Source organism: Microcaecilia unicolor, chromosome 12, assembly GCF_901765095.1.
Source record: "Microcaecilia unicolor chromosome 12, aMicUni1.1, whole genome shotgun sequence".
Taxonomy (NCBI): Eukaryota; Metazoa; Chordata; class Amphibia; order Gymnophiona; family Siphonopidae; genus Microcaecilia; species Microcaecilia unicolor.
Genome location: NC_044042.1, coordinates 5392251 through 5413699, shown reverse-complemented (window position 1 = coordinate 5413699; position 21449 = coordinate 5392251). Strand labels below are relative to the sequence as shown.

The 21449-nt window shown below is 48.4% G+C and overlaps 1 protein-coding gene across 8 annotated transcripts in view; it reads right to left on the bottom strand.

Moving 5' to 3' along the window:
* The window catches only part of SRGAP2 (SLIT-ROBO Rho GTPase activating protein 2), a 144968-nt gene that overhangs the window by 25632 nt on the left and 97887 nt on the right, over positions 1-21449 (bottom strand). For all 8 annotated transcript variants that reach the window (XM_030220876.1, XM_030220874.1, XM_030220882.1 and 5 more), the window contains 8 exons: positions 18934-19155; positions 16367-16468; positions 13284-13481; positions 11120-11204; positions 8806-8833; positions 7334-7358; positions 4381-4441; positions 1781-1858 (listed from right to left, as the gene is read on the bottom strand). In XM_030220876.1, coding sequence (XP_030076736.1) covers positions 1781-1858; positions 4381-4441; positions 7334-7358; positions 8806-8833; positions 11120-11204; positions 13284-13481; positions 16367-16468; positions 18934-19155 — 799 coding nt within the window. The remainder of the gene's footprint in view (positions 1-1780; positions 1859-4380; positions 4442-7333; positions 7359-8805; positions 8834-11119; positions 11205-13283; positions 13482-16366; positions 16469-18933; positions 19156-21449) is intronic.

The following is a 21449-nucleotide window of genomic DNA, read 5'->3' as shown; positions in this document are numbered from 1 at the left end:
CCTTCCTGTCTCATCAGCTCATAACCTTGGGGTCATCTTCGACTCCTCCCTCTCCTTCTCTGCACATATTCAACAGACTGCTAAAACCTGTCGTTTCTTTCTCTGTAATATCACCAAAATTCGCCCTTTCCTTTCTGAGCACACTACCAGACCCTCATCCACGCTCTTATCACCTCTCGCTTAGACTATTGCAACTTGCTTCTCACAGGTCTCCCACTTAGCCATCTCTCTCCTCTTCAATCTGTTCAAAATTCTGCTGCACGACTAATATTCTGCCAGGGTCGTTATGCTCATATTAGCCCTCTCCTCAAGTCACTTCACTGGCTTTCTATCCGTTTCCGCATACAGTTCAAACTCCTCTTATTGACCTATAAGTGCATTCACTCTGCAGCTCCTCAGCACCTCTCCACTCTCATCTCTCCTTACATTCCTCCCCAGGAACTCCGTTCACTAGGTAAACCTCTCTTATCTGCTCCCTTCTCCTCCACCGCTAACTCCAGACTCCGTTCCTTTTATCTTGCTGCACCATATGCCTGGAACAGACTTCCTGAGCCAGTACGTCAAGCTCCATCTCTGGCAGTCTTCAAATCTAAGCTAAAAGCTCACCTTTTTGATGCTGCTTTTAACTCCTAACCCTTGTTCACTTGTTCAGAACCCTTATTTTATCATCCTCACTTTAATATTCCCTTATCTCTTGTTTGTCCTGTTTGTCTGTCCTAATTAGATTGTAAGCTCTGAGCAGGGACTGTCTCTTCATGTTCAAGTGTACAGCGCTGCGTACGTCTAGTAGCGTTATAGAAATGATAAGTAGTAGTAGTAGTCTTTGGGATTCTGGAATCTTGCTACTTTTTGGGATTCCGCACAGAATCTTGCTACTCTTTGTCCTTATCTCTTGTTTGTCCTGTTTGTCTGTCCTAATTAGATTGTAAGCTCTGTTGAGCAGGGACTGTCTCTTCATGTTCAAGTGTACAGCGCTGCGTACGTCTAGTAGCGTTATAGAAATAAGAAGTAGGAGTAGTAAAATAAACAGGTGCCACTCATTCACAGTCTTAAAAATAACAACCAGCAGTTTTTAAACAGAAAAAGAAAGAAGCAGAATGAAAAGATATAGGGTTCTGATTGCTCACCGCCGATGGGAGTTATTCCCGGATATTTAAATCCAGGACCTGTGCAGGTCTTGGCTTTGAAAAACTGGTTATTTTTAAGCCAGTTAAGACATAGCTGCTTAAATCAATATCCATTACTTAAGAGGCCATGGGTTACCGCATAAAAATATGACAGACTTTTACGGGGTCCCATTTATGTGGTAAAAACCTGGGGCTTAAGGACTGAATATCATCGCTTAAGCGGCCAATGGTTAACTCTGCCCCCAACGTAACCGGCTTTGAGTTCGGCGCTAACCATGATATTCAGCAGCACTTACTAAATTGCTTTTGAATATCGGGCCCATAACGTGAGATGGACTGACCTAAATCCCTCCATGAAATGCACAGATTCCACAGCAGCCAAAGAGAGCGAGTCTGAACAATGTCAGGAAATCCCTGCAGAGCATCGGGCTGCTACCAGCCGGGCTTGCCCTTCTGTGCCTGCTGCGCCTGTTTGTCCAGAAGCAGAAAATTCCCAAAGAGCCCTGGAATGGGAAGGAAAAGGAAGGAGCTGGATTGAGGCCCCCTTCCCTGGAGCTGCAAATACCGTCCCCTTTCCGCTGGATCGGGACACAAAAGAGAAACAGAACAGAAAAAGCAGCAGATCTTTAAAAAAGAGTGGCTCAATTCCTCACCTCTCTCAAAGGCATTCCGAATATCGTTCACCTCCACCTGGGATCCCGACACACGGAAAATCCCCTCATGTCGCAATCCTGGAAAGACAGACATCTCAGAGGGGAGCCAGCGTGACATTTCATTTTACAAAGCATAAGCATTTTTGTAATCTGAAAATGAAAACTTGTTGAGGAGTGGCCTAGTGGTTAGAGCGCCGGTCTTGACACCCAGAGGTGGCCGGTTCAAACCCCACTACTGCCCCTTGTGATCTTGGGCAAGTCACTTAACCCTCCAGTGCCTCAGGTATGAACTTAGATTGTGAGACCTCCAAGGACAGGGAAATACATTCACTGAATATAACTCACATTGAGCTACTACTGAAAAAGATGTGAGCAAAATCCAGATTAATAAATACAAGCAGAAAATGGACCAGGGGGTCCGTCAGCAAGATCTTGTTAGGTTATGATCTGACTTGTCCCTTTGTAGGGTTTATCAAACTTACTGTTCATAAGCACTGATATGGACTCGGGGAAACAGTCAAAGACTCCAGATTTGGAAAGGAAGATATCTTGAGTTTAGCTTCATGCCCTTCTCAGTTCAAGGTCAATTACACTGAGGTACGTCTTTGTTCCCATTGGACTCGCAACCTAGGTTTGTACCTGAGGCAGTAGAGAGTTAAGTGATTTGCCCAAAATCAGGTTTTTTTTTTTCTTTTCTCAGCCTGTTGCTCCAAGGACCAGCTCTTAAACATCTAGAAGTCTGTCTGAATTGTTCATACAGTTGCATCCACCATGTGACACACAGCCACACACTAACATCTTGGGAACACATGGAGATTGTGAGGGGTGGGCATCGCCAACAGGGGGGAAAACACAGTTCAAATAAACTCCATCTGGTAAATTAACAGAGGCACAATTTCTACTGGAACAGTTTATGAACTGGGCTCCTCCATACTAAACCAGGCCTTCGCCTGATGTGGAGCTCTCAAGAGACAGCTGCATGTGCATTTAAGCAAACAGAAGCAAAAACAGAGTCTCTCTGGTGTTATCACATCTGATTACAGAGCACTAACCCTCATCAGGCCCATCCTCCCTTTCACACTCCTCCCTGGCAATGTTCCTTCACCTCTCGGTTACTATACCTTGGAGCAGTGGTGTGCTGGTAAATTTTTAACAACAGGCTCTCTCCCCGGTCCACCTCTGCGCCCCCCCCCTCCCCCGTCCACCTCTGCGCCGCCCCAAAATTGCAGAGCTGGCTATAGCCGGGGGGGGGGGGGGGGGGGGGGCAGCAGTGCATTACTCTCTCCAGGAAAAAAAAAATTAAATGATCCCAGGTTCCAATCTAATTCATGTTTAATGTGGGATAAAATGCCATAAATAAGTAAATAAATATAAACTTTTAATGTTGAGCACCTGATTCTCAAAGTGGACATATTCCAAACACTATAATGAAAATAAAATGATCTTTTCTACCTTTGTTGTCTGGTGACTTTGTTTCTCTGATCATGCTGGCCCAGTATCTGATTCTGCTGCTCTCTATCTGTTCTCTTAACTCCGTTTCCAGGGCTTCCTTTCCATTTATTTCTTTCCTTTCTTCCTTTCTTCTTCATTTCTGGTCCTCAACTTCTGCCTATTTTCTTCATCCATATGCAGTTTTTCTCCTCTCTTCCTTTTCCCTCATCTCATCTCCTTCCTCACTCTTCCCTCCTGTCCATCCATGTCCAGCAACCCTCCTCTCCCCTCCATCCACCCATGTCCAGCAACCCTCCTCTCCCCTCCATCCACCCATGTCCGGTGACCCTCCTCTCCCCTGCCCTGCATGCACCTATATACCCAGCGACCCTTCTCTCCCGTGCCCTGCATGCACCCATACCCAGTGACCCTCCTTTCCCCTGCCCTCCATCCACCTAATCCAGCAGTGACCCTCCTCTCCCCTGCCCTCCATCCACCCATACCCAGCGACAACCCTTCTCTCCCCTCCATGATCCACCCATGCCCAGCGACGACCCTTCTCTCCCCTCCATGATCCACCCATGCCCAGCGACTCCCTAGTTCTCTCCCCTGCCACCCCCTCCCAAGTTGTTAATAGAATTCTCCTCCCTCCCTCCCGTCACCGATATGACGACTCCTTTAATTCTTCGGGGCAGGCAGTCTTGCCTGCCCGCTGCAAGTGCTGACTCTCCCCGGCTGGCACTGCCGGTTCGCGCTTCAAAATGGCCGCCGAGACTTACAAGGGCGAAGTCTCGCGAGGCCGCCTCTGGAAGTCTTGGCGGCCATTTTTAAAGCGCGAACCTGCAGCGCCAGCGGGGAAGAGTCAGCACTTGCAGCGGGCAGGCAAGACTGCCTGCCCCGAAGAATTCGTCAGGTCGGTGATGTGAAGGAAGAGGGAGGAAGGAGAGCCGGCTCGCAGGTTTCAACAACCGGCTCGCAAGAGCCGAGCAAAGTTAACAAGCGGCTCTTGCGAGCCGGTGCGAGCCGGCTCCAGCACACCACTGCCTTGGAGGCCATCTTTAACCTCTGTGACTAAGTGATAGCTTTATGCACAGCGGTCAGTACCAACAGGTAAGGCCACAATCAGCCTCCGAGATCCGGCAGCAGTGAATAAGAGCTTCCTGACTTACCATGTCTGCTGATAAACCGGATACAGCTCTCCACCACCAGAGGAAGCGGCTGGCTGGAATCCTGCGGAACAGAACAGCGCGAAAAGTGAGAGGGCCCCATCCCAGGAGGGAAGCCCAGCATTTGAGAAGACATCACAGTATTATGTGTGAGAGGCAGTGTGAGAGCACTAAGAATACGTGTCTGAAGATAGGCACATAGAGCAGTATACAGAGCATGTATGTGTAAGGTGACAGACGTGTGGCTGTTTGCAGGTGTTTCCTAGGCAAGCTTATTCCCAGTGCTCCCACACATCCTGTACAGCAGGGGCATATCTGAACTTCAGCGGTAGAGGGGTCCAGAGCCGAGGTGAGGGGGCACATTTTAGCCCCCCCCCCCCCCCCCCCCGCAGCACCACCTCCAACAATTTTGACCTCCCCCGATGACCCTCTCGACCCCCCCACCCGCCCGTCGCCTACCTTTGCTGGCGGGGGACCCCAATGCCCGCCAGCCGAAATCTTCTTTGTTTGGTTTTTGAAGGTCTGACGTCCTGCACGCACGTACAACATGCAGGACGTCAGACTCACAGAAACAGAACGAAGCCCTGCAGATCGCAAGGCTTCATTCCGTTTCTGTGAGTCTGACGTCCTGCACGTTGTACATGCGTGCAGCACGTCAGACCTTCAGAAACCAAACAAAGGAACACTTCGGCTGGCGGGGGTTGGGGTCCCCCGCCAGCAAAGGTAGGCGACGGCGGGTTGACGGCGGGAAGGGGGGTTGAGAGGATCGTCAGTAGGGGGGTCCAGTGCCAAATCTACGGGGGCCCAGGCCCCCGTGGCCCCATAGTAGCTACGCCCCTGCTGTACAGCATGTGAAGGGAGAGTACCGGGGACGGAGGTCAATGCAGGGGAGCACAGAAAGGCTATATTGCTTCCTCCAGTGCAGTAAAGCGACCTCAAGAAGGGATTTTATTTATTTTATTGCATTTGTATCCCACATTTTCCCACCTTTTTGCGGGCTCAGTGTGGCTTACAATATATTATGAATGATGGAAATACAATTTGTTGCAATTCGGTTATGGATCAAACCCAAAGCCATACTCAAGTTTGAAAATCCACCGGCCCCCACACAGGAAAAGGTCCACATGTACTATTATGCATGATCAGATACAAAACGGCCTCCTATCTGTATACTGTTGTCAAGGGCGGGGCTGGTTACAGTTCTTCAGAGAAGACCCTCTCTTTTAACGTTTGGTTTTGACTGAAGTTTAGGCCATTTTCTTTTGATATTGTTATCTTGAAAATATTTGTTTCTCTCTGAGCTGATTGCTGCGTATCGAACATAGAATCAAACCAGCATCTTACACTGCTTGGTGGTCTCGTCTTGCTGGGAACATTTTATTTTGAAATAAATGAACATAAAAACGTGTTCCCAAAGACGCAGGGGGTGTCCCTCATCACCTCGCTGCAGCCCTACCAGCTCCACAGCTCCGCTCTCACTAAAACTATCTAGATGCTATAAAGTAATGTTGTAATGCATTGGGGGAGGGGGGGTCTGTGTGACATCACATTACCTTCGGTTCACACATTTCTATTTTTCTTTGCACGTTATCACCGTGCAGCACGAAAGAGAAACAAAACGCAATTCTTACTTAGCCTCACTTCAGCCTTTAAGCGCAGGACGTGACCACGTGAGTCGCTTGCTGGGCTGAACCTGCATCAGTGGGAATTTTCTCCCCCCATTAGTGGCTCAAATCATTTTGAATGAAGTTTAAACGAGCACAAACGGCTGTCTCGGCCCTTCTGGAGGATAAACTTGTTTCTTGGTGAAATTATAGTGCAGGACACATGTGGTGTCGGCCAAATATGTGGCTGAGTTTTAGATATCGAGACACTGATAAGGCTTAAAATGCGTCTGGGGAAGGGAGATGGAACGCAACTGTTCAGGTCATCAGCGTAAACTCCTCAACAAGCCCCCCCCCCCCCCCCCCCCCCCCCCCCCGCAGTTCCTCCAAAATCCCTAGACTGGTACTTTATGCCACGAATGGGGTCCAGTGGACAGCTTTCCCCTCCTCCCCTCCCACCTTAAGTCACAGAAATTGAGAAGCCGGCTCCAAGCCTACTACTGACCGGCAGGCCTTCCCTCTTGCTGCCTGTTAAAACAGCATCTCATCTACCTCTCTGCCTTAAATCCCAGTGAAATGATGCAAACAGCGTACATTCTGGACCAGCACCTCCTTCCCCCCTCCCCCATTAAGTGGCAAGCATCTGGGACGAATTAGCCTGGTGGCGGAGTGTGCATACAGAATACAGTGTTTGCAGTAAGTGAACTGGACTGGGGCAGGAACATGGACTATTATTACCTGCTCCCCCCATCTCTCCCCTTCCTTTTCTAAGTCTGGAATAAAGTGCGCTGGCTGCCACGTTACTTCACGCTGATACGCAGACAGAAAAGCTAAACCAACACGTTGTGGATGACTGTTTTTTTACAGAAGCAATTTTAACATATTTCTCATGAGCTTTGGAGGTTTCTGGTCCCTTCATTTTAGAAAATAAATTCAGTCAGCCCAAAGGTTACCCGGACACCTGGGGGACAAAAACTTCCTTTGCTTATTTTGCACAGACCTAGTGAAGGAAACATCGCTCTCCAAGGCCAGCTGAAGTGCTAGCTCTACATTAAAGAGATCATTCACTAACATCCTTTTATGTCACACAGCTGCCTTCTGTCGTATTCTCTCTGGGCCCCAACGGATGGTTCAAACAGAAAAAAAGGGGACTCTGCTGATGCTGTTGTGACCGTAACAGGTGAGCTGCTATGGTCTCAACTGGAAAAAGCGGATTATGCGCAGACGGCAGTTAAGGACGCACTGCAGCTGGCCAGTCCGTCAGGACGTAAGGCCTCAGTGAAAGGAACAGAATAGCAATTTATTAAAGCATTAAATAAAGACCGAACATAAGGATTTAAGATTACAATTACCTGCTTTCTTACCGTGGAGCTCCGCCTACCATGCAAACGCATGTCGGGATATACCATGGGCACAGGAGAGAGAGAGACAGAGAAAACAGACAATTAGATGTTTAAACATGTGAAGGGCAACATTTTCCTAGCAAATATTCCTCCTCACAAGAGGGAAGGCTCTTTCGGACCTCATCGTGTCTGCTGTGGTCTCTCTCTGATTCTTTGGGGAAGGTCAGAGGATATGAACAAAGTGATGAGACAAGCAGGTGCTACAGAGGACTCCTCCACTCCCAGTGAGAAGGTAAAAAAAAAAAAAAATAGGCCTCTATTCGCAGCCCCTTGTGTGATCACAAAATGCCGAGGGCAAAGTGGCAGACATCGCAGCGTTATGGAAGTCGAGCACATTTCCTCCCACTTGTACGCTGGAATAAATGATTTGCATAAAGTAAAAGAAAGATGCGCACTTTATAAACGACATATGTCCTGTTCCGCCCACCCTCCACATGCCTACGGCTTGTGTATAAAACTAATCTACCCTCTCGTCATTGTGCACAACCTCTGCACTGATTTTTTAAGATCCCTTTTACACACATGCATGTAAGGGAGGGAGAAGCAGGCCAAGCAGCACGGCAGCGAATATCACCACAGGATTGGGGAACCCCACCAGCCAAACCAGCAGACTTTGGGGCCCAAACCCAAATTGGGGAGGGGGGGGGGGCCAAGGTCCCTCGAGGCTACGCTACTGACACACATAAAAAGACATTTAATATACTTCCTCCAGGGCAAACCTCATTTTATAACAGGCAGCTCCACCCTTGCATGAAAACTGGAGCATTCTGAGGGTGAACCTGCTTCTTGTGGGCAGTGTACAATTTCAACGCACACAAAACACATCATGAAGTTTCCTCCAGGAGCCTCTGACCCCAGCAGTGACTCCTTATAAAGGAGACAATCTTGGCAGACTGCGGAAGTCAGGATTCTGCAATGCACTAGAGAATGACACGGGGACCTGCAGTAACCGCGGGGATGGGGGCGGGGACAGAGCCCACAGGGACGGGGCGGGGACAGAGCCCCTGAGGACGGGGACAAACTTTGTCCCCATGTCACTTTCTACTTTGAAGCCTGTTAATCAACTGGACTGTTATTTATGTTTGATTGATGCAGAAGACAATATTTTTTCTATTTGTAATTTACAGTTACACATGGCTCCTTTTTATACTTTACTAGAAAGATTTAAATAAAAAATCATAAGTGTTCAAGGCTTCTGCAGATGAGAGCAGAGCCCATGGGGACGGGGATGGGGACAGAACCTGCAGGAACGGGGCAGGGACAGAGATGGGGCCTGTGGGGATAGAGATGGGGACAAATTTTATCCCCGTGTCATTCTCTACTCTGCACCTCCTTTCACTGTGACTCAGTGACCCCTGCTCTGTATGAGAGAATTAAGAGTGTCCAGTGAACCGAAAGATGTTTCCTATTATTACACCCACCTGGCAGGGGAACAGTCTGTCCGCTGACCTGTTAAAAGACATTAAAAATAAAAAGTTAAACAAAAGAATTTGCATTTGAAATAGCAACAGGAAACATTAAGGTTGTCAGAGTTAAGGGGAACTCACCTGAGAGGGAATGAAGAGGCTGAGGGTGGAAAGATTCTTAAACCCCATCTCCTCCAGTAACGGAGTCACTAAGCTGCCGAGAACCCCGGAAAGTGGCGACTGGTCCATACGGATGTTCTGCTTTCACACCATAAAACAGGCATGTGCAACCATGATCCTCAAGGGCCACAACCCAGTCGGGTTTTCAAGATTTCCACAATGAATATTGCACGAGATTGATTTGCATGGACTGCTTCCATACTGGGACAGACCAAAGGTCCATCAAGCCCAACATCCTGTTTCCAACAGTGGCCAATCCAGGTCACAAATACCCGGCAAGATCCTCAAAAAAGTACAAAACATTTTATGCTGCTTATTCCAGAAATAGTGGATTTTCCCCATGCATACTGGTTGTGGAAATCTTGAAAACTTGACTGGGTTGTGTTCCTCAAGGACAGTGATTGCCCATGCCTGCCCCCACCCCGCAGGCTCTTCCCCTAATCATTAACTCTCAGCCTGGCACAGGATGCGTTGGCAGCATGGACAAAAATCATTATACAATCTGCATATCACTGCTGCTGCAGGGGAGTTATAGAGAAAATAGATTGGAGATTGTTAGGATAACTAAACAGAGCCTGAATAAGACCCTTTAACATAATAGAACAAGGAGGGAGGGGGAAGAGAACTCAAGCAAAGGATTATGCCATAAAACCAAGCAGCAGCCGCAGCAGACTGTAATTATCCTAAAGAAGGCTGAATTTAGATTACTGTGTATTTATCCAGAGTCTGGGCATTGCTCATACACTTCGCCTGCAAGCCGCGACACTATAATTACTGCATTCCACAACCAAAATAGAGGCCGCTGCCTGTCCATCTCTTCTCCGAGGTGAAATATAAAAATTCAAATCCTTGAATGAACTTTGGGCCAGAAGTGAGGGGGAGGGGGTCAGGAGAGACAGCAGGAACCCACGTGCTCAAGGGATTGTGTCTCTTTCACATTTAAGGTGGCTCACGAAAAAAAAAAAAAAATCCCCCAAAAACCAAAACATTCCAACACTGGGAAAAGCAAAATCCAGAAAAAGTTATACAAAATTCTCTGTGTGCCAGGCTGAAACAGGGCAGGATTTGCCATCATGTAACCCTTCCATGCCCTCAAACGTTGTACCTACTACAGGTGCCGAGAGTGTCAAACAGGGTTGGGAGATTTTGGTCCGATCCCCCTCCCCCCTCCTCGACAGCTGTATATGTCGGCCTCCCAGAGATTCCCAGGACTTTCTGCTGCTATTTCATGGGCCGGTTCCCTTCCAGTTGCCAGAGATTGGAAAGGGGAGGGGGAACCACAAGGGCCTAAGATTTGCCAATCACTTCACATAAAGAGCTCCAAATCTACTCAGCCCCCCCACCCAGAAATAAAGTGGCAACTTATTTTCTAAAACCGGTTTCACATTTACTGAGAAATCTCAAAACTGATTCCAGCTATCCGTTCGCACTACAGCAGGATGTCCATGCACAGAAAGTGCACCTCATTCTCCCACATCCACCAGGCTAAACTATGCGAAAGGGAAATGGACTGGGACTTGATCTACTGCCTTTCTGTGGTTTTTGCAACTACATTCAAAGCAGTTTACATAGTATTTACAGGTACTTATTTGTACCTGGGGCAATGGAGGGTTAAGTGACTTGCCCAGAGTCACAAGGAGCAGCAGTGGGAACTGAACCCAGTTCCCCTGGATCAAAGTCCGCTGCACTAGACACCGAATGGACACCCCTCCTCCTCTCCTTATATTCCTGGGTACCTTCAGGGGCACCATCTTTGAGAGAGTCATCAGCCTTCTCTTTATTTAATCCACTCAACAGTCTGGATCGGATCTGAATCCTGATCACAAAGGTAGAATTACTGGGCCACAGTCCCCGTCCCCCCCCCCCCAATACGGTTCCACTTTGGTGCTCTTCCCAAGCCTAACTACAGATCTGGACAGTGGGGGTGGGGGGAAGATGGGGTGCACCCAAGACCAATAAAATGACAGAGGAGGCAGCTTGCTGGACCCCTGACTAGCCCTCACTATAGAAAACTGCCCCTGCTGGCATACAAGGTACACCCCCTCCAACCCGCCGGCATCCAACAAGCACAATTCCTAAATCTCTCCGAGTCCATGAGCGAATTGTGCTCTGTCAGAAGCCGTAAGATCCTCCCCCGCCTGGCACTCACCTTCTCCCAACATCTTCTGCAGAAGGTCTCGCTTGGCTTGGAGTTTGGTGATTAAGGTCCTGCCCTCCAGGTGCTCTTTCACTTTCTTTTGGGATGGGGGTGGGGGGAGGAGACATAAGCAGGTGGTCAGTCCTCAAACATTACAGCCTTCTCTCATGTTTTATCAAGCTAAATAACTATAATCAGTGCTAATGACACAGTGCAATGAGCTTCTTTGAGCTGTTAACCATCTGCTGATAGTTGGGGGGGGAGGGTTGGGGGGGCTTACATTAACTCTTATTAGACGGCTGTGTTGTGCTACTGAACCTCAAAGCTGTAATATTCTGAACAGCTGTAATGAGCATCCTATCTCTGACTCCATCACAGTAAGAGAAGCCAAGCCCACCCCTCAGTCCTGTCACAGTGCAAGAGAAAGAACGCTCATGGAACACACAGCATCTCCTCCGCAGCTGACATCCCCTGACCAAAGTTCACACAGCTGCTGTGGAAACACATCCTGAGATTTGTCTTCCAAGTTAACACAGCTAAAAACACACCCCGAGCTTCATTTTCCTCCCTGCAAAGTATCAGAAATGTCCTGGAAATAGCACTTTGGGTGAAGGTGTCTCAAAGTGGATGCGTCAGTGCTGTATTCATCTTCACGGCATCTCAGGGTGCTGCTGTCTCCCCCTTTCAGTCCATCCTGTGGACACCAAGTCGACACAGGCAGAGTTTTCTAATAACAGAAGGGCAACACCTTCATTTTTCTGCAATGGCTTGACTGATTATGTGGAAAGGGAATTCGGAATCTTTTCGTGTCGCTCTCTCGTGCTTTACTGTAAATCTTCCACAAACCACGAGGACTGCGGCAGCCTCGCGGTGCTTTTGTACTACCGCCAGAGGTCACGGCAGCCATTTTCCAGAGGCAGGAGCGAATGGAGTTCACTCCTGTCCCCACTGCCCCTACCGGACCACCAGTGACTTCAAATAGGCCCAGGAGAGTGTGGTTAGGAAGGTGGGGTCTTGCCTCATCAGGTAAGGTGGGGGGAGGGGGGGCTGGCAACGTATTTGGGCAGGACCTAGAATTTAACCAGATACCAGTCGATAAATTTATTTGTTGCATTTGTATCCCACATTTTCCCACCTATTTGCAGGCTCAATGTGGCTTACATTGTTCCGTCATGGCAATCGCCATTGCAGAGTGAGAGATGCAAGTGGTATTACATAGAGAACATGAATGACAAAATAAAATTAAGCAAACAGGCATAAAGAGATCATATTCGGAATAATAGATAAAGTGGTAATGCGTCAAAGTTCATATGAAGGATCGTTGCGGTGTGCCTTGTTGAAGAGGCAGGTTTTCAGTGATTTCCGAAAGTTGGTTAGGTCGCGCTGCTTTTTCACGTCAAGTGGTAATGCATTCCATAGCTGCGTGCCTATGTAGGAAAAGTTGGATGCATGTGTTCATTTGTATTTTAGTCCTTTGCAGCTGGAGAAATGGAGATTTAGGAATGTGCGTGCTGATCTTTTAGTATTCCTGGGTGGCAAGTCTATGAGGTCCGACACGTAAACCGGGGCATCACCGTAACTGATTTTATGAACCAAGGTGCAGACCTTGAACGTAATTCGTTCTCTGAGTGGAAGCCAATATATAGACAAGTGCTCGGTTAACTCCCCACATAAAGTATGGGCAGGCCTTTTTTCTGTCTTATGCAATTGCTAAAAAATTGGCTTCCACTCCACCCTAACTCCCCTCTGGACCACCCACAAAACTAGCCAGAAGTAAGAGAGCATATTCCGCACTGAACATACAATACAATCCAATAAGCTCTTGTATCCCGCACTAGCCCTTTGGGAGTTTTGCATAGTATATAGCTGTGAGAAGCCGGGTATTCCTAAGAATAATGCAAGCAATTAACATCCAACAATTCAGCTTTTAAATACGTTCATCGCATTAATCTTCTTGAAAAGATAAGTTTTCAATGACTTCCTGAACTTTTCATAACACGTCAGGGTCTTTAAAGTACACGGCATAGCAGTCCACCAATATCCCTGGACAGCTCTGTGATTTAAATAGTCAGGAACTTCTCCTGGCCATTTAAAACGTTTCGAAGATCTATCCCATAAAGGCAAAAACGTCTTAGCCGTTCTGGAAAGTGCGCCTGCCCCCAGATAGGTGTCTTACCGTGAAGTAGAACTGCTCGGTCTCCTGCTGGTTGGCTCGTCTCTTGGCAATGCTCGGTTTGCTCATGAAGGTCTCAGAGACGGTGGACTTGACGGACTCCATCGAGTTGCTATACTGGAAACAGTCGGATACGTCAAAATCCTCCACAGTGACCATGTCCTGGATGGTCTGAAGGGTGGCTTCCAAAGTTTTCTTCACCTGCAGCCGTGAAACATCGGGGGTTAATGAGGGCGGCAAGCCACTGCCCCAGGGGCTTTTACCTAGAGCCAACAGCACAGGGTGCAAATTCTACCACTGCCAAGATGGAGTCTGGGGCTCTCTGCCCAGTGCATCCATGTCCTCCTCATACCCTAGAAAGAAAGGTGTCAGAAAAGCAGGACTCTGCAACAGCCTCGTGGTGCGGGGTTAGCCCAGGGTGCAGAGAGAGTTCGGGATGTCTCTACACAGATCCTTGCATCTCACAGATTAATGAACACAGGTTCTGGTATCATCGGGAGCACTTAGAATTTTTGTCTCAAGTATTAATCAAGATCAGGAGGGTGGGGGAGAAACTCAATCATCACAAAACATGGCAGCAATGACAATCAAGGATCGTCTATTTTTATTTTTGTTACATTTGTACCCTGCGCTTTCCCACTCATGGCAGGCTCAATGCGGCTTACATGGGGCAATGGAGGGTTAAGTGACTTGCCCAGAGTCACAAGGAGCTGCCTGTGCCTGAAGTGGGAATCAAACTCAGTTCCTCAGTTCCCCAGGACCAAAGTCCACCACCCTAACCACTAGGCCACTCCTCCACTGTTGCTACTATTTGAGATTCTACATGGAATGTTGCTATTCCACTAGCAACATTCCATGTAGAAGTCGGCCCTTGCAGATCACCAATGTGGCCATGCAGGCTTCTGCTTCTGTGAGTCTGACGTCCTGCACGTAGGTGCAGGACGTCAGACTCACAGAAACAGAAGCCTGCGTAGCCTTCTACATGGAATGTTGCTAGTGGAATAGCAACATTCCCTGTAGAATGTCCAATAGTATCTATTTTATTTTGGTTACATTTGTACCCTACGCTTTCCCACTCATGGCAGGCTCAATGCGGCTTACGTGGGGCAATGGAGGGTTAAGTGACTTGCCCAGAGTCACAAGGAGCTGCCTGTGCCTGAAGTGGGAATCTAACTCAGTTCCTCAGGACCAAAGTCCACCAACCCTAACCACTAGGCCACTTATTGTGTAGATGGCCAGATATTTGGGGGTAAACTAGACAAATAAATTAGCCAGATACTGGACAACTGACCAACTCTACAAACCTAAAGTCCAATACGATTGCCAACTACAAAAAACATTATGTGTAAAGAAGGGACCCTCAGACAGTAAATTTACCCAGGACACTAACTTTATTTTTCTAAAAGATGGAACTTTAAAACCATGTGTGTTGAGTCACTATAGACCCTGAGCACTTGATATCGGGACGTTATTTTGGTGACAGCATTTTATGATGAAAGATAACAATATCAGACACCCTTGAAGCCCTTACGTATAAGCTTCGTGTGTTGGGTGAATTTATTGTCTGAAGGTTCCTTCTATACATATAATATTTTTTGAACTGGCAATCACATTGGACTTTACATGTGTACAGATATTTTGATGGACAGACAAATGGGGCCAGATATTCAAACGGGTTTAACCAGGCAAACGAGTTTCCTGCGTGGAGGATAAACCCCACTGAGCGAGTCACTACCCGATATTCAGCCATACTGAACTGGTTAGTGCCACAGAAGTATCTCTGTTAATTGGTCAACCCTTAACCAGCTAGGTTAGGGGCGGTCCAGGGGCGGACTTAAGGCCTAGTGGCGATTTTAAGTCCACTAACCAGCTAAGTAACTGCATAAAAGGTCAGCAAAACAGCAGACCTAAGTTGATGTGGTGAGTTCACCGGGCACTAGTCTGAATATCGGCTGTGCCTGGTTAAATTCTGGGTTGGCAGAAATTTAATTTCAGTATTTATATACCACTTAGACCTAAGCGGTTTACTGTTTTATTTTACATGTACTGGTTCTGTCCATACCTGGGCTCACAGCTAAGTAATACATTGTACTACTGCTGTACCGGGGGCAACAGAGGGTTAAGTGACTTGCCCAGGGTCACACGGAGCTGCAGAGGGAACTGAACCTGGTTCCCCGGGATCTTAACCCACTGCTGACCATCAGGCAGCAGCTGGAACCGAGCCTAGTTCCCCAGGTCCGCAACCCACTACACTAACCATTAGGCCACTCCTCCACACACACGTCCCTGCACTCAATATCCGGAGTTAATACTGGGCCCGTGCTGCTTAGTGATTTTATACATTAAGTTTGCAAGAAATCCAGAACAAAGCAGAGATCTCGTGACAACATGGACAGAACCTGGTACCATTGATTGAACAAAAAAGTTTTCCCCCACCTGCAAGCGCAGAATGGAAGAAACCTGACAGCTGCCTTTGACACAGCGAAAGGCTGGTTTCACAGGCCACAAGAAGGATCCCACTCTCGCTGGAAAAGTCCGCACTGTGCAGCTCGCAACTGTGGTGTCGCAATAGCAGGGCTACTACTACTACTACTACTATTTAACATTTCTAAAGCGCTACTAGGGTTACGCAGCGCTGTACAATTTAACATAAAAGGACAGGCCCTGCTCAAAGAGCTTACAATCTAAAGGGCTCCTCTGCCAGTGAGGGAAGGGAGGAGACAGGGATGCCACTTCGCTTTTCTGAACCAGGGCTGCTGCTGCTGTGTGGGACGTGGGAAGCGGCATCCATTTGGGATGGACAAAGATGTCACCATCCCCAATGATACCCAGGGCCTATGGACTTCCTGCAAAGGCTGGCGCCAGCGAGTCCAGGAATTCAGGAAGCAAAGTCTTGTGGGCAGAGGAAAACTGGGCACATTCACATCAATGCTTCTTCCATTCTTCCCTGCATAACCCGGCTCAGAGCTATGGGGTCAGATCTGTTCTGTTTTCTACATTGCTTGGGACAGGTTTAGGAAAATACCTGAGCCTCTGTACAGGCAAACATGTTGCACCTTATCCCTGTGCCATTCTGCTGTCCTTACCTCCTCATTTTCTATGTGGAGCGTGGAGAGCCGGGAATGCAGCTGCTGACACCTCTGCATTAACTCGGCCTGGACAGGCGGCTGGACACAAAGCTGCGATACCTACAGGAGACAGGAAGAGAGTTAAAACAGTGCTCCAAGACCATCTGGAAGAGCTTGAACTGAGCTGACGGAGTCTCTTGATGCCAGGCCCTTTGCCATTTATCTGAGTAATGCAGCCGGACATCTGCCTAATTTTCCATGTGTGCTGGATGCACGTAGGTGGGGAGGTGGGCACAGTGGCAGTGCTGTAACTTTCAGGTGCTTTAAAGGTGGTCAGCACAGTGCTTCTGATGTTACCTGTGTCATTCTCAGTAAATAAAGACCACATGACCTACGTGGTCTGCCCATCCACACCCTTATATGGTACTGAAGCCCCACCCAGTGCATCTCAGGATGGAACCAGGCAGGGCAGGGTGCCGCCATTTTGAAGACGGTGCTACCCCCTCCTCCTTCTTCACAAAGCTACAAGGGGGGCTTGGGGTGGAGACACTAGGCCACCAGAGTGGCTGGGGATGGTGCCAACTGGGCCACTAGGGAAATTGTTTAACGTTGGGAGGGGGGGGTGAGGGTGAAGATCCAATGTGTACAGGGGTGGAGGTGGGGGGTCTGGAGGTCCACTGGACCTCCATCCCCTTGTATTACTCTGTTTGACAGGTCCAGGCTCTCTTTTCTTGACAGCCCGGATCTGTCAAACAGCTTCTGCAGGAGGGACTGTGCCTTGGGCGTATGCCCAGACACAATCCTCCCGCAGAAATACCCCAATGATCAGAGCTAATAGTGGGCCTAAATTTGCATGCTATTAGCTCTGATCATCGAGGCTTTATTTCCTTGCACTGTTCCGGTCTTAATTTTACAGCACTGTTTAGAACAGCGCAGGGTTTTTGATTATCTGCCCCGGAAGGAGGGACTGTGTCAGAGGTTTACAGGCAGCTGCTACAGGCCACATGAATGGATCAAAACCGAGAACCTGTTTCAAGGTCACTCAATCTGTAGCAGAGTCAGGCTCAGAACTCATGGATAAAGTGACCCATTTCCACCAGTCCTAGTGCCCTGCTGACGCCCCCCTGCCCAATGACTGCGCCAGGCAGAGAATCCTACATAGGGATGTGCAGAGCACTGCATAAATGCGACACACGGAGTATCTCCTCTGGACAGCAGTTGTCTCGGCAAAGAACAAGATGTGGGAAAGGGGACAAAGTAAGTGCACTCAGCAGAGATGGCACTCAGGATACACTCGCGGAGTGCCAGTGCACAAGCATGGCCAGCAAACAGCGTGCCAACGGCATCTCCGTGCAAGGACGGTACCCGGGATACACACACAGTGCTCCAACAGCATCGCCATACAAGCATGCCCAGCAGAGATGGCACCCTGAGTGTACACACTGTGCACTACTGGTATCCCTGCACAGGGGCGCCGAGAGACTGGGCTGGGCCCGGGGCAAGGCCGCCCCCAGGGCCCCGCACCCCTGAGGTCATCGTCGTCGCCCCCCTCCGTCCACCACCGGGCCTGGACCCCCTGAATTCAAATCATAGCGCCTCACCTCGACTTCGCTGTGTGTGAAAGAAGCGCAGCAGCGGCAGTCTGTAGATCGCCTGCCTTCAGGCCTTCCCTCCCTGTGTCCGCGAGGGCGGGACACAGGGAGGGAAGGCCCGAAGGGAGGCGATCTACAGACTTTCACAAGGAGCAAGGTCGAGGTGAGGTGCAGTGCGGCGCTGGGCCCGGGGAATTTTGTCCTCCCTGCCCCCCCCCCCCCTCTCGGCAGCCGTCCCTGCACAAACACACTTAAACCAGAGATAAAAACACAAAACAGACGGAGCTAACGTACCAGAAAGAAAGATCACAAGACAGACATTAATAGATGCAGGCAGACAGATGAGTGGAGGAGTGGCCTAGTGGTTAGGGTTGTGGACTTTGGTCCTGAGGAACTGAGTTCGATTCCCACTTCAGGCACAGGCAGCTCCTTGTGACTCTGGGCAAGTCACTTAACCCTCCATTGCCCCATGTAAGCCGCATTGAGCCTGCCATGAGTGGGAAAAATGTAACAAAAATAAAATAGATACTATTGGAGATTCTACATGGAATGTTGCTATTCCACTAGCAACATTCCATGTAGAAGGCTGCGCAGGCTTCTGTTTCTGTGAGTCTGACGTCCTGCACGTCAGACTCACAGAAGCAGAAGCCTGCGCGGCCACATTGGTGATCTGCAAGGGCCGACTTCTACATGGAATGTTGCTAGTGGAATAGCAACATTCCATGTAGAATCTCAAATAGTAGCAACAGTGGAGGAGTGGCCTAGTGGTTAGGGGAGTGGCCTAGTGGTTAGGGTGGTGGACTCTGGTCCTGGGGAACTGAGAAACTGAGTTCGATTCCCACTTCAGGCACAGGCAGCTCCTTGTGACTCTGGGCAAGTCACTTAACCCTCCATTGCCCCATGTAAGCCGCATTGAGCCTGCCATGAGTGGGAAAGCGCGGGGTAAAAATAAAAAAAAAATGAAAAAATGAAGATAGAGGGAGAAGGACTGACCGTATCTCCCATGTGTGGCTGGAACTCAAACTTCATAGGGGGACAAAAAACAGTGTTGTACATCTCCATCAGGCGCTGTTTATCGCTGCTGGCATCCAGATTCTCCACAGCGCTCTCGATGGTCTCCAGGCCCTCATGCCGGGACTGCTGAAGGTTAAACTCTGCAGATAAGAAGGTGCGGAGCGCCCGGTTCAGACTGGCGTGGTAGCCCAGGTCACAGCACTGCAAAAGATAAGCAGATAGCCAACGTAAGTTAACTGGGTGTATGTTCCTCTGGTGGGGGAGGGGGGGGGGGTTGTGTGTCTCCAATTTCATACTGTAATCACGGTTGTCCCTCCCCCCAACCCCAATCCAAAAACAGTCTCAAATCTAGCTTCCTGCTTGCCAAGATAGGAACTTTCCAGAAATCCTCCACTCTGCCCCACCCACCCCTACAACCGCAACAATGCTTAGTAAGTGAACACGTTTGAATAAATAATTAGCCTCCAAAGTCAGATACCATCTGTTGGACTCCGATTTCAATTCTGTGAGCAGACGTCACTCTCAGGAGAGGAGACTGCAGCATCCTGAGACACCCAAAGTATGAACACAGCACGAACAGCTGCAAGACAGCTCTGTGGAAGGGCTGGTGGCACCCTGAGAAGCTCAAACTAGATGGCTAAGATACTAATACAGAAAACAATTCGGCAGGAAACCAAGAGGAGGCAGCAGGGAACATCTGGGAGAACTGCAACTGTGGAATGCAAAATGGAAATAAAGTGACCTGCTGTGTTCCCAAGAAACTAATTTGGGCTTTACACCACACCTTTCGGTCAAACAGGGTTTCAGACCACTGTGTGTCTATTTTTTTTTTCACTTTTGTTTCATAAGTGTTTTTTTTTTTTTTTAATTCATGACACGCAAACTTCGCTCTCAGAGGATCTTACCATATAAATTTAGCAAAGCACTTACACAACTGTTAAAAATTATCAAAGGAAAAAGAATGCAAGGGCTGAAACCACTGCTAGGAATCCATTTATAAAACGAACAGTATGGAGACATTTTTCAAATGACGTTTCTTACTCCGCTGGGAAATCCAAGCACTTGGGAGGGGGAAGTTCTTGCACTTTTCCCCCAACACGGGGCACACGCCCGCTGTCACGCACATTAATATTTTATATCATTGTCAGGACACCGTATTTAATGAAAAAGGTGACAGTCTGGCCCAGACTGGAAGGTTATATAAATGTTTGATAGGAAGAACCTTCAGGGAAATCAATATGATTTTAACGATCGCTGTGAATCAGACTGCAAATTAACCCCTCAGCAGCCAACACCACTTGCAGCGGCTGGAGTCATAGGTCGGGCTGCCAGGTTCAAACACAGTACACTCTACAGGGGCCTCACAGCACCAGTTTCTCTGCATTGAAACAATGCTTACGGCATCCCTCCTGTACCTTCCCATTGCTTTAAAAAAAAAAAAAAAAAGGTGGTGGGGGGGGACATTTTCTGGTGAATCCACCGTGAGAAAATACTAGAGATGTCACGGAACAGGGTTTGAGCCCACAGGAACTTCTCTCCTAAATAAGGAAATGCTACAGGCTGGCATCATGGTTAAAAATACAGAACCGTGACTCTGACAATCTGAGATCAATTCTATAACGCCACACCTGGGTGGGACAGTGCATAACTGCACGGGAGGCATATACTGATACCTATGGGTGTGTCTCCAACTTACGCATCTAACTTACAGAATACTGTGGGACGTAGTTACTAACATGAGCTACCCTTAAATGGACTATTGTACTGTCAACTGCAGTTATTAGTACCTAGGTCTCACTGAATAACATGGGACCTGTGCTAAAATAGCAGGAGTTAGTGGTAAAATAACTGTAAATTAACAGTAGCCCATGTCGATAACTTCCCCCTTAGTGTGAAGAGTTTCAGTCTCTGGTAACCAGAGCTGAGATTGTGATGTCATAATACCTCATTCCACCAATGCCTAAGAGCCAACCTCATCAGTGATGTCACAATGGCTCGACTGTCCTATACTTGGCCCACTTCCCCCCTTAGTGTGAAGAGTTTGTCTTTGGTATCCAGAGCTGAGATTGGGATGTCATAATGCCTCATTCCACCAATGCCTAAGAGCCAACCTCATCAGTGATGCCACAATGGCTCGACTGTCCTATACTTGGCCCACTTCCCCCCCTTAGTGTGAAGAGTTTCAGTCTCTGGTAACCAGAGCTGAGATTGTGATGTCATAATACCTCATTCCACCAATGCCTAAGAGCCAACCTCATCAGTGATGTCACAATGGCTCGGCTGTCCTATACTTGGCCCACTTCCCCCCTTAGTGTGAAGAGTTTCAGTCTCTGGTAACCAGAGCTGAGATTGTGATGTCATAATACCTCATTCCACCAATGCCTAAGAGCCAACCTCATCAGTGATGTCACAATGGCTCGACTGTCCTATACTTGGCCCACTTCCCCCCTTAGTGTGAAGAGTTTGTCTTTGGTATCCAGAGCTGAGATTGGGAT